This window comes from Dipodomys ordii, unplaced genomic scaffold, assembly GCF_000151885.1.
Source record: "Dipodomys ordii isolate 6190 unplaced genomic scaffold, Dord_2.0 Scaffold19, whole genome shotgun sequence".
Lineage (NCBI taxonomy): Eukaryota > Metazoa > Chordata > Mammalia > Rodentia > Heteromyidae > Dipodomys > Dipodomys ordii.
Window position 1 is genome coordinate 6,988,160 of NW_012267235.1, and position 12,510 is coordinate 7,000,669.

Here is a 12,510-nt window from a genome sequence, read left to right on the forward strand (position 1 = left end):
CTGTAACCACCTGCAATTCTTAAAGGATCCATGGTTTGCAATGAGCATCTGCTTGTGTGGAATGCTTGCAAGCCGTTTCTTTGCCAGAGCCTCTGTCACTGTAACTTGACCCAGTGACAATTCTTTGCCCTGCCTGTCAGTTCTCATGGATGTCCTTATTCCCAGCTGCTGGGTGGACATGGAACTGTCATCTTTCCTCCTCTGACGTCTTCCTGTCTGCCTGATTTAATTCAGTGCCCTACCTTGACCTCCTTCTCCCATGCAAAATGTCTGGGCTGTCTGCCTGGTTCCAAGTGAGTCTCCGGCTTCATTCCCCACACGTGTGTTCACTGAGCGTGTGCCCACGCTGAATGGCCTGAGTGCAACTCCAGTGGTATAAGTCTCAGGATGTTCCAGTCTGACTCTCTCTTTGATTTTTAACTGGCCATAGCTCTGTAGCTGCCTTCATCATGACAGCAATATGACCATGACCTTGCCCTTTAACTCCTGATGTTCACGATAGTGAGGATTTGGAGGGAATCGATCTCCTGTCTCTAAGAATTGGCTAGGCTGCTAGGAAGTACAGCTGGGGTGGGGTCTGGAGAAGGAGAAGGAGTATAAGATGACCAGCTGCCAGTAGGTGCTGAGCTAGGATTTGTAAACTAAATGATACAACCAGACCATCAAAAATTTAAACCAAAAAGTTTCTCCTGGTCCTCCAGAAATCGCCTTGCCAAGAATCTTTAGGCTAATCATCCTTTTTTTGGCTGGCCCTTGGCTCTTGCAAGTTCTACTTTGACACTGTGGTGCTATTATTCAACATCTTGATCAGGAAACAGAATGGATGTCTCTGTCCATTGAAGTAATTCCAAGATCCAATTAGTAATTTGGAAATTTGATGATAGGTAACAATAACAAGAATGTGGTCCTTTGTTCAGTTGAGTGACCTCGGTTATTTTAATGATGGCATTTGCCTGTTCAGTGATTCACCCATACCTTGGCACAAAACCAAAAGATAGCCCAGCTAGGTTTCTAATTCCTGACACAGAATCAAGAATTGCTGTTGATTCATTTGACTATATTAATGGCCACTTTGTGCCCAGTCAATTGGATTAGATCAGTAGGTTAGATCCAATTAATTGAATCAATTATTTTTCCTTTAAAAGACAAAATGAGCCACATCATTAAAAAATTACATATACCTTTTCTACTAATGAGGGCATATCTATGGTATGTTTCATGGAACCAGAATTCAAGGTGACCTGAAGGGCAATAGACATAAAAGTCACATTCTAGAGGTAGAAGCTTTTTTTGTAGTTTATATTGAAGACAGAACCCTGGTTGATATGAAGTCTAATCCAAGAAAATACTGCATCTAAGCATATTGTGCTTTTTTTTCTTTCTTTCATTCATTCTTTTTCCTTCCTCCCTCCCTCCCTCCCTTCCTCCCTTCCTCCCTTTCTCTTTCTTTCTTTCTTTCTTTTTCTTTCCTTCTTTCCTTCTTTCTTTCTCTCATTCTCTCTCCTTCCTTCCTTCCTTGTTTCCTTCCTTCCTTCCTTCCTTGGTTCCTTCCTTCCTTCCTTTCTTTTCTTTTTCTTTCTTTCTTTTTCCTTTTTTCTGGCTAGGGGGCTTGAACTCTGGGCCTTGGTGCTCTCCCTGAGCTCTTCAGCTCAAGGTTAGCACTCTACCGCTTAAGCCATGGTGCCATTTCCGGCCTTTTCTGTTTATGTGGTACTGTGGAATCGAACCCAGGACTTCATGCATGCTAAATAAGCACTTTACCACTGAGCCACATTCCCAGCCCCTGCTCTTCCTATTTTTCTCTTGTGTGTTAATTCATCATGGTATTGAATAAAGTATCAGTAAATTCCAATCAAAGATAAAATGTAACAGTGATGTGCATGATCTGTACTGGCATAGCTGGGAGTGGCTCCATGATTACCTATAGCATTAATTTGGCACACTCTTCATTATTACTTGTCTCAGCAAGAGCTAATCCCAGAGTGTGCATCTCCTCGAGCTATAAATCAGTGATGTCTTTCCGAAAAAATGTGCATAATGTCTAATGATATTGGTACCCTCTGCATTCTCTCCCACTTCATAAATGTTTTAGTTTGGTGCCATAAAGCTGCATAATTAGAACAGAATTCTGAAAAAAATAACATGTCTGCATAAAGTAATAGAACCATGCTTGAACTATTCTGACTGTCATCTCTCACTGAGCTGTTAGGCAAACAGGATTTATTCCTTGTGCTAATTCCAAGTACAGTTAATGCCCACTAGCTATTTGGAGCTTTATATGTTGGAGGACTTTCTGAGGCTATGACTGGTCTCAGCAGGGAAGCATTCTATAATTGATTAGTGATGTCTGCCTCTAGGCACAGGCGGGGTGGAGTTATAGCATGCAACAGGAGTGAATATTAGGCAGAGAAATTACCTTTCACAGACCCAGCTAAATGTGTCTATTTAAAAAATGGTTCAGTACAGCTCACCTCAGAAGGTGCATAACTAAAATTAGCTGTTTTGTGACCCAATACATGTTCAGGAATGCAGGACTGATTTGTATGTGTTAGGAGAAGAAAGAAAAGAAAACCCCCAATTATTCATCACTAGCTGTTAGGATCCTATCTTACTTTTAAAACAGTGTAATGAACTAGACCAGTTGTCACCAAAGGTATTGCTATGAATACTGCAACACATGTGGAGAAAACCACATTCAATAGTTTCATATGGTCACAACAGCAAAGAAGCTCCCACCTTCCCCTGAAAGAAAATATTTCTTAAGGTTCTAAGACATTGAGTTCATATGTGGCTTACGCACGAGGCTCTTTGAATGTGATTATAGAATGTCTCCTAAGGAGATCTGAGTTTTCAAAAGCATACTCCTGCTAGCATGGTTGAAGAGTGTCCTCATCCCAGGGAGCTGCTGAATGTGCAGCCAGAAGAAAACAAAACAACATTCCAGAATTGTTCTCTGGCAGGCACTTCTTCCTCTAACCCCATCCTGGGGACAGGATAGAAGGAAGGATCCATGAGTTCCCAGATGGCAAAGCAGAAAGAATCATTCATGGATATGTGTCTTTCAGGGTCTTCATAGTGACTAGTACATAGTAGGGACTGGTGAAATATTTATGGATGACTGATGAACAGAATTAATAATCACAAAAACTGAGAACAAACAAAACTTGGCCATGAGTGAATCCCAGGCCAATCTAGTTATTGAACTAAGTTGAGGTCATCCTTATCTTCTCAAGTCTGCCTAACTAAACCTAGATGTAGACCAAAAGAGTCTAGAGGATATGATATGCACTCATCCTACATTGAAATGCTACAGTTCCAGCGTTCTAATTATGCAAGAGGCAACTTCCTGTGTCCTCATCGCTACAGGGAGAATGTTGGAGGAAGCTCTCTCCTGTACTTCCAATTTAGAATCTCATTCATCTTGGTGGGAAAATAGTGTTGAGTCTTAGAAAAAGACAATCGTTTCTAGGATGAATTTAGTCAGCCTTCTCTAACATCCCGCCCATAAGAAACAGAAACAAGTGAGTCTTCTCCCCTTTTCTTCTGTGTTGCTACTTAAGCAAAGTTTCTGCATAAAACATTACCGTTCCGCCTAGCAGGTGTTCTAGATTTCATTGTGACCTTTCCTCCTCCCAAATCAATATGTTGAAATCCCAAACTGTGGAATCCAGGAAGGTGACCTTATTTAGAGATATGGTATCCACAGAGACAATCCAATGAAAATGAAGTTAGCAAGGAAAACCCTCCTTCAAGACATCTGGGTTCTTATAGAAAGAGGGGAATTAGGAGACTGACCAGCAAGCAAGGAAGCTATCATGAGAGCATGATTCCAGCCATCTACAAGCTGTGTCCCAAATCAAGGAGAAAAGCCTGAGCAGATCTTTCCCTCCCTGCTCTCAGAAGGAATCAACTCTGACAGCATCTGGGATTTAAACTTCTATTTTTCCAGAATCAGAAGACAGTGCATGTTAGTTGTTTAAGCCCTCCCTATTTGCGGTATTTCACTGTGCAGCCCAATGAAAAACCACAGCAGCTAAGAAAAACTAGCTTCAGACTACTTCAGGTCCTCAAGTTACTGCTAATCCATTCCAGCCCAGTGTCTGTGTTCTGAGGAAGTAGATCATGTGGGAAGAGAGAGTGAGAGAAAGGGTCATGGGGGAAGGTGATTGTTCTCAAAGAACGTGATATACATGTATTGAGATGTCATAATGAAAACCCACTAAAATGTGTTGTAAAAGAAAGACTGTAAGTGTGTACTGTGATATGTAGTTTGAATTGTCCATCTACAGGGTTGTCATAAAACACAATGCAGTGGCTTAAACACCTAGAATAATGATGATCTATTAGCTAACATGATTTTTGGCTTGGCGAGGGCTCCGCTAGGGTCATTCTCATTTCTCTTGGGCCTAATCTCTGGCTGCCTTGAGTTAGGAGCTCTGTTGGGGGTGAAAAAAAAATCAAACTGGTATCCTAAATTCTAGGATCTCTTTTCGGTGACCCCTGCCATTCAGTATTCCAAAATCTTTATACGGTGACTAGATTCCAAGAATGGAGAAGTAGATGTCACAAGGTTTTTTGAGGGGTAGATATATGCCGGCTACTGGAGCTGGCATAGCATCTCTGCTGCCATATTCTATTACTCAAAGCAAGGCACGAGGCCAGCCTAGATTTAAAGGGAGGACAAGTAGACCCCACCTGTTGCTGGGAAGAGTAGGATGATATATGTAACCACCGGCAAACTACCATAAAGATGCTGTTTTCTTGTCTCATTCTTACCCATGCCCTTACCTTTCCCCATGCCTTATTAAATGACTCCATCTGCAGGATCTCTCTGAGACAGAATGCATACTTTACAGTGGCTGGGCATACAAGGTCTCATCTGGCATCTAGCTCCCATGTTGCTACATTGCTGTCAGTTATAGAAGGGGGACACATTGCCCAATTTAGAACACTCTTTGCCCTTTTTCCACACTGACTTTGTTGGCTAAAAGTTTTGACCAGTACCTATGCCCCTGATTTGAGCTCCCACTGGTCATGCTGCTTGACACTCCAAACCACCACAATGATTCCCCCTGTTGTATTATATTGGTAGTAGAGGGCAATGCATGTGCTGGCTTTGTTGATGATTTCCTGGTCTCCAAATCTTGTCTTTCTCTAGTTTTCTGTCTGTCAGAATGGATATTGTGTTTCTGATGATTTCCAAGGCTGCAATTGAGACTGACATGTTCCCTGGACATTTTGTCTAGTATGCTTGACTGTACTTTTGTAATGATCTTAAATAGTTGGATAGTCTTCCCCTGAATTTGTTACATCTCCATATAGGTTTCTTTTTTCTTTTTGACAATAAGTTCACCTGTGTCTATTCCTTCTCCCAGTTGCTTCCAGTGAAGTAGGGGTCTTCAGCCTAAATTCTATGTTTCAAAGCTCCTTGATGACATCAGGTACCAATGGTCACCTCTCCCACATATCCATTTGTTTTCATTCACATCTCACAGGCCTCAGCTGCGATTAAACAGAGGCCTGGACATGTGAAGTCATTCAGAGGAAGACAAAGCTACTTCTTTATGTTTAAACATTTATGATTATTAGCTGTGAGGTGCCTTATATTAGGTTAGACTCTTTTGGGTAGCAAATCCAATGATTATGGGCTTAAGATAAGGGTATATTTGCAAAGGTAAGATAACAACACAGGCAGACTTCAGTTTAAGAGGTAGTCAAGATTCCAATGGTGCCAACAAGACTGTGTTTCTATCTCCTGGCTCAACTGCATACCATACTGGCTTCCTGTGGGAGGATTACAAAGCCATAGGCTTTCCCTTCACAAGTCATTTTCCCCTGTGCCATTCCAGAGAAAAGAGTGAATGGAATATCCTTTGCAATCCTGCCCATGAAAGTCTGGTGATTCATTTGACTTGATGGTTTTGCTACTGACTTCCTCTGAGTTGTGATTTTTTTCTCACTTTGAACTATACAGAGTCACATGTAGGTCCAATGGAATGGGAGTGGAAGAGGGACAATCTCCAAATAAAATGTAAGGATGGGTTGTGGCTGGAAGAAAGGTGAAAATACGTTGGAAGGCAAGGAATAAATGTCTACTGCATTGAGAGAAAGAGCATAGTGAATGACAGATTTCTAAAATGCTTAAAAGTCTGGAATAATGGGCTCAAAGTTTTAAATGAATTAAAATATGCACACAGTACTTCACATGGATGCAAAAAGTCATCCTAATGTGAAAAATACTCTAGAAAACTATAAGCTCAGTATGAGCCGATAAATTGATTTGCCTATAAGCAACATTAGCAAAAGATAATGTACTCTAATTTTCTAACTATTAGAACTATTTAACATCAGAATTGGTGGCCTTAGGAGCCAGTTTCTAACTTGTCACTAGAATAAGATAAAGCAAAAGGCATATAATCATTTACAGGGATGCTGCTGTGGGAAATAGACTCATTTATTTATTCATTTATTCAACACATGGTTACTGAATGCCTATGATACAGATTCAGATCTTGCAGAGCAGATGCTGCGATAAAAGTTGACACAAAAGCCAAATTTATAAGAGATTGACAGGAGTAGAAATGGGGGAGAAAATAGGATTGGGCAGATGCCATATAGGCCCACCTAAAGCTTGACCTCAAGGAGCTCTGAAATAGTAGAGTTCTTTCATTGAGGATGAAGTGACTGGGCATTGTTACTCCCATCTTGGTTAGATGTGGGACTCTGGGGAAAGGCAGGTTATCTTCCTAGAGGTGATAACTTTCTGCAGCTAAGGCAGACCACAAAGGAGCTGGCAGCTGGAGATTTGTCCTTCAATGTCCACCACAATCCACTCTGGGCCAAACACAGTTGTAGGCTCTGAGAATGCAACAGTAAACCAAGTTCAAGCCAGAGGAGGCATCTAGTGGAGGGTGAGAATTGAACTTTAAATAAATGAATTTTAAATGAATACATATCAAGTAGTGGTAAATGCCATGATGGAAGTTGCATCATGGGGTAAAAATAGACCATGGAAGGAAAAGTATTAAGTATTGATATGTTGACACTCAATCAGTGATTAAGCAGAAACATAGAAAGCTAGTGAACGAACCATGTGCATATCTGGGACACGGAAATGCAAACAGAGAACAGTGAAAAGACTAAGGCTTTGAGAAAAAGCAAGGGTACCAGTGTGATCAGAAGTAGGATATGAGGAGAAAGATGGAGGAAAATGAGATAGAAGAACAGATTATATTAAATTTGGAGGCCAAGTTCATACTTGAAAGCCATAGCAAAGACTTCTACAGGAGACAAGCGTGATGACCTCTTAGAGACCATCCTTCTATCTAAGCCCCCATTTTGTAAAGAAGAAAAATGAATCTGACAGGAGTGATATGATTAGTATCTGGCTGCATAGGTAGATTAAGACCCTAGAAAAAGTCAGAACTGAGATAGAAACTCCTTGTTGAACTCATAAGGATTGCATTTAGCTGTAAGAAAAACTGGATTCAGACAAAAGAAAATTGAGTTATCTCATAATGCTAGCAGGTCAGAGATGGGGGGGAGCCAGAATATGGTTCCATGAGTGTTTTTCATTACTCCATCTGTGCCATTCTTGGAGCAGCAGCCAGGATGAGCTAAGGTGTGCTGCAACAACACACTTTAATTCTAGTGGCTTTACACATGAAAAAGTATATATTTTATGTATGCTACCTGTCAATGGTGGGGCACCGTGTTCAGGTAAGGACCCAGGCTAACTGAACCACTGCCATATGGAAGGTTGCTGATCACAATGCCAAAAAGAATGCCACACATATGGTTTGCTTCTGGAAGAAGACATTTAATTGCTGTTCACAACTGTTGACCACTACTAATCATTTCCCTCTCCTACTCACAAGTGGGCCAGGAATTACAATTCTACTATATACCTAAGTCAAAGACATTTTAACAATGTTAATGACTACCAAACTGAATATCAACTCCTGGTTGCAGCTGATTCCCCAAGCTCAGTCATTTCATTAAGAGAAACAATACTCACAAGAATTAAGGTTCTTTTAAGTATAAGCCTTTTTTAAAAAATATGTTTCTTTATTGTGAAACTACTGTACAGAGGGGTTACAGTTACATGAGCAAGGTAATGAGTACATTTCTTATCAAGCATTGTTGCCTCCTCTTTTGTTTTTCCCTTACCATCCCTTCCCTCCTACCTCCTCAGCTATACTCCATCACCCCTGCCCAAATTGTAAAATTTGTTTTTCAGCATAGTGTCTTGTATATCTCATTGCTGCAATGGGTCAACCTGTATCCCGGTTTAAACAATTTGTTTTCTCCCTTCCCCTCCCCAAATTATGCCAACATCAAATACAGGAGTTATACCATGGGGGAGGGACATACAAAGCAACAAAAATATCACATGGTACCTTACAAATACATTAGATACAATAGCAAGAAAGAAAAATCCACTTGTGTCCCTATCTTGGGGTTCATTTCACTTATCATCATCTTATCTGACCTTTCTGTTTGTCCCAGACATATACTAGTTATTGCAAATAATGGAAACCATTATTTGGAAACCATTTCTTTGGGCCTGGCTTTCTTCATTTAGTATAATTTTTTCCAAGTCTTTCCATTTCCTAACAAATGGGAAGATGTCATTCTTTCTGATGGAGGCATAGAATTCCATTGTGTATATATAACACATTTTCTTGATCCATTCATCTACTGAGGGGCATCTGGGTTGGTTCCATATCTTAGCTATGGTAAATAATGCTGCAATAAGCATAGTTGTGCTGGTAGCTTTAGTATGGTCGTGTTTGTGATCATTTGGGTAAATGCCCAAAAGTGGTATTGCTGGGTCATACGGGAGCTCTATGTGGAGTCTTTTGAGGAACCTCCATACTACTTTCCAAGGTGGTTGAACAAGTTTACACTCCCACCAACAAGGCAGTAGGGTTCCCTTCTGGCCATATCCCCTCCAGCATCTGTTGTTATTAGAGTTCTTTATTATAGCCAATCTAACTGGGGTGAGGTGGAATATCAATGTTGTTTTCATTTCTTTTATGGCTAGAGAGGCTGAGCATTTCTTCATGTGTCTATTGGCCATTCTTATTTCCTCTTCATAGAAGTTTCTCTTTAAGTCTTTAGCCCATTTATTTATTGGGCTGTTGTTTCTTTGAGGATTTGTTGGGGGATTTAATTTTTTGACTTCCAAGTATATTTTAGATATGAGACCCTTGTCTGAAGATCTTCTCCCAATCCATGGGCTTTCTATTGATCTTGCTAGCTATGTCCTTTGCCATGCAGAAGCTCTGCAATTTCATGCAATCCCATTTGTCCACCCTTTCTTTTATTTGTTGTGTTTCTGGGTCTTTATTAAGAAAATTTTGGCCTGTGCCAAGGAGACCTAGGGTTTCTCCTATTCCGTCCTGCAATGTTTTCAGGGTGTCTGCTTTGACTCCAAGGTCTTTGATCTATTTGGAGCTGATTCTGGTGCAGGGTGATATAGGATCTAGCTTTAGTTTTCTACAAGTAGTTAACTAATTTTGCCAGCACCATTTTCTGAAGAGGCTGTCTTTCTTCCATTAAGTTTAAACCTTTTTTTAAACCCAGAATCCCTCCAACAGACTTCTCAGTTAATAATGGTTAAGACTAAATCACATAGCCATTGTTAGCCAATCAGTGTTGTTATTATTATTATGGCTTGCTTAGTCTAATTAGGATCAACCTATTAAAGCCAGGGATTAGCACACTTCTTCCTTATTCTCAGGGTTTTCTGAAAATAGTATTCATGTTGGCAAAAAGATTCTTACATGGATTTTTTTTTGATGGTTTGAATGCAAGGCTTCTGCTTTGCTAGCCCTTCTCTGGCACTTTTTAATGAAGCCAGCTCCACAAAGGAATAATGCTTCAATACTGTTAACAGTTTAGATATTGGAACTAGAAAGAGAAGATAGAAGTACATGTTTATGGGAAAGTACCCTGGTCAATCTCAAAGAGCAAAACAGGAAGGCTGAAAATATTAATAAAAATAGACAGTATACTGCAATGTGGGTTGAAATAAACAACCCTTAAGATCCTATCCCACCCTAAAGTACTATTATTTTCTGTGACTCTGCTGATAACACCATATGTAAGCATAGGGGGGGGAGGGTACGGAATACATTTATATGTGTGAGAGGGGAGGTCTGAGAAAATCAATTTCTCTTAATCAGTGCCTCTGATCAAATCTTATCAGGGTCCCATAAGACAGAGTGGTGTTATTTTTCCCTACCTATTCCTGTGGAGCTCCCAGATATGGAAAAAGAAAATTCTGTAATAATGAGAAGAGGATGAGCAAGCCCAAGGAAGGAAAGACTGACTTAGAAATTGCACACTGTGTGGGAATCAAAAGGTGTTGGGCTGTTGTCTTCAAATGTGTTCTCGAAAGTACCAAAAGTATATGCCTTATTGTCTCCTGAGTATTCAATTGTACAGTTTCACTCACACTTATTAGTGGCACTTCAAAGATTATTGTTAACTATTCTGGATCTGCTCATTTGGCAAGGCTGATCATCCGCTGATCAATATGGACATCCACCACCAGTCATCATTTGCACGTGGATCACCGGCACATCTTCCAAATTGCTTTTCCTGCATCCAGTGCAGTATTCGCTCTACTCCACTTAACTTAGAGATCCAGAAAAACATAAAATTCTGACAGTGTCTGCCCCTTATTAAAAGCCACTCATAGTTTCCCATCAATTGTCCAATAAATTCAAGTTCATTGGTGGGAGCTTCGATGCCCTCCTGCTGGCCCATTGGGAAGACTCACTCAGGATTGATGCGAAACTCTGCATTTCTAGTTCACATACCACACTCTTCTTGCTGGTTTTCTTGTTCCCTCTGCTGGAGACATCTTTCCTTTCTGACTTGTTTTCATTAACTCTTAATAATTCCTGAAGACACTGCTCATTATCTCACTTAGAAGTTATCTTTGGCCTCCACTATCCCTTCTAGGACTAGGCTAGGTTCCTGACACCTGCTCTTAGAGCACTCTACCCATCTTTGTGTTGAGACTTAAGTGTCCCATATGGAAATCATTTGAGCTCTCTCTCTCTCTCTCTCTCCTTTCCCCATCTCTCTTTCCTCCACCCCCAGCAGACAAGCTCATCCTCTTTGAGTAAAGGTACTAACTTCTTTGTTCTGTATCTTAGCCATTACTCTGTGTGGCGGAGGGCATGAGAAACAAATGTGTGTTGATCAGAACCATTAAGAAGAGAAGAAGCTGGAAACAGAAGGAAGAGGAGAGGGAGCAGAAGGAAGAGAGAGTAGCACATGGAGAGATGCCAGGGGAAGTGGGGGTTCACCTTCCTTCCCATCCTAGGATCAGTACCTCCCTCTTGTGTCTTGAAACCCGAGCTCCAGCTTCAATTCACCCATTTCAGGGTTGCCAAAGGAAGTGTTCAACTTTTACCAGGATAGGTGTCTGGTTAGGGCCACCCATGAGCAGTTCTGAAGGGATGAAGGGAAAAATCTACACAGCCTCTCTCCTGCCTTTAACCAAAGCACGCAGGGCAAGCAGAATTCTGTCTTGGGTTACTGATTGTTCTCGTTCTCTCTCATCTCCTCCAAAGACAGGTACCAATAGACCTACACTGTGCGTCCCTCATAGGATGGCCTTGTAGCTGGGAAAGTTAGATCAAGGTCTCTTTTCCAGGGACTTGGCCATATTCGTGAATATGCTTGCCTTTCAACATCCCTTTTGCATGCTTCACCCCTCCCATCAGCTACAGCAGACACATTTCAGCGCAGAGACATAAAGGTTTCCAAGCTCATTCTTAGACACTTAGCGTTTCTTACTTGGCCTGGACGCAGGAACCAAGATTGGAGAACGGGGATTGTCAAGTGTCATCAGGTGCTGGTCTGTCTTTGAGCTTGTGTGGGCACTGGAGGAGAGTTTAAGTTCAGTACATTTGATGGCCCAATAGTCTCAAACACCCTCCTTGATCCTTGGCCTCAGTTTAGGTACCTGTAGCAATGGGTTTGAACTCTTTCCTCGGCTGCGAACATCACCACTAGGGAGAGGCAAAGACTCGCAGAAACCCCAACTCCCTTTCTGGTAGCTTGCAATCCCGGCTCGGATGAGGTAGGACCTACCGGGATGGCTAGAAAGGACGAAGGAGGTCTGGCCCTGACCCTGGCCAGCGGGGACATACTTGCCTCGCTTGGTTAAGGGCGCGGGGGGGGGGGCTCTTCATGTCGCCTGGAGCGCCTTGTTGATTAACTGGTGTCCGGGGCTTTGGTGACGCTAAAGCTCCAAGTGCCTCGGGGAGGGAGGGCGGGAAGCAAAGAGGAGCCCTCATGCCACCACCCTCTCCTCCCCTCCACCACCGGCACCCGGGGCGCCCGGGCGCGTAGACGTGGGCGGCGGGGAGCGGCTGTCCTCCCCTCCGCTGCCCTCCCCGCGCGGCGCTCCGGTGTGTGCGGGTGTGCGAGTGCGGGTGTCTCCCTCGCCGCCTCTCGCACACGCTCCGGCACTCGTGCGGGCGGCGA

General features: G+C 42.1%; 1 protein-coding gene across 1 annotated transcript in view; it reads left to right on the plus strand.

Moving 5' to 3' along the window:
• Window positions 1-12,118: 12,118 nt before the first annotated feature.
• The window catches only part of Shisa6 (shisa family member 6), a 286,434-nt gene continuing 286,042 nt past the window's right edge, over window positions 12,119-12,510 (plus strand). Inside the window, exon 1 of the mRNA XM_013013104.1 lies at window positions 12,119-12,185. Coding sequence (XP_012868558.1) covers window positions 12,119-12,185 — 67 coding nt within the window. The remainder of the gene's footprint in view (window positions 12,186-12,510) is intronic.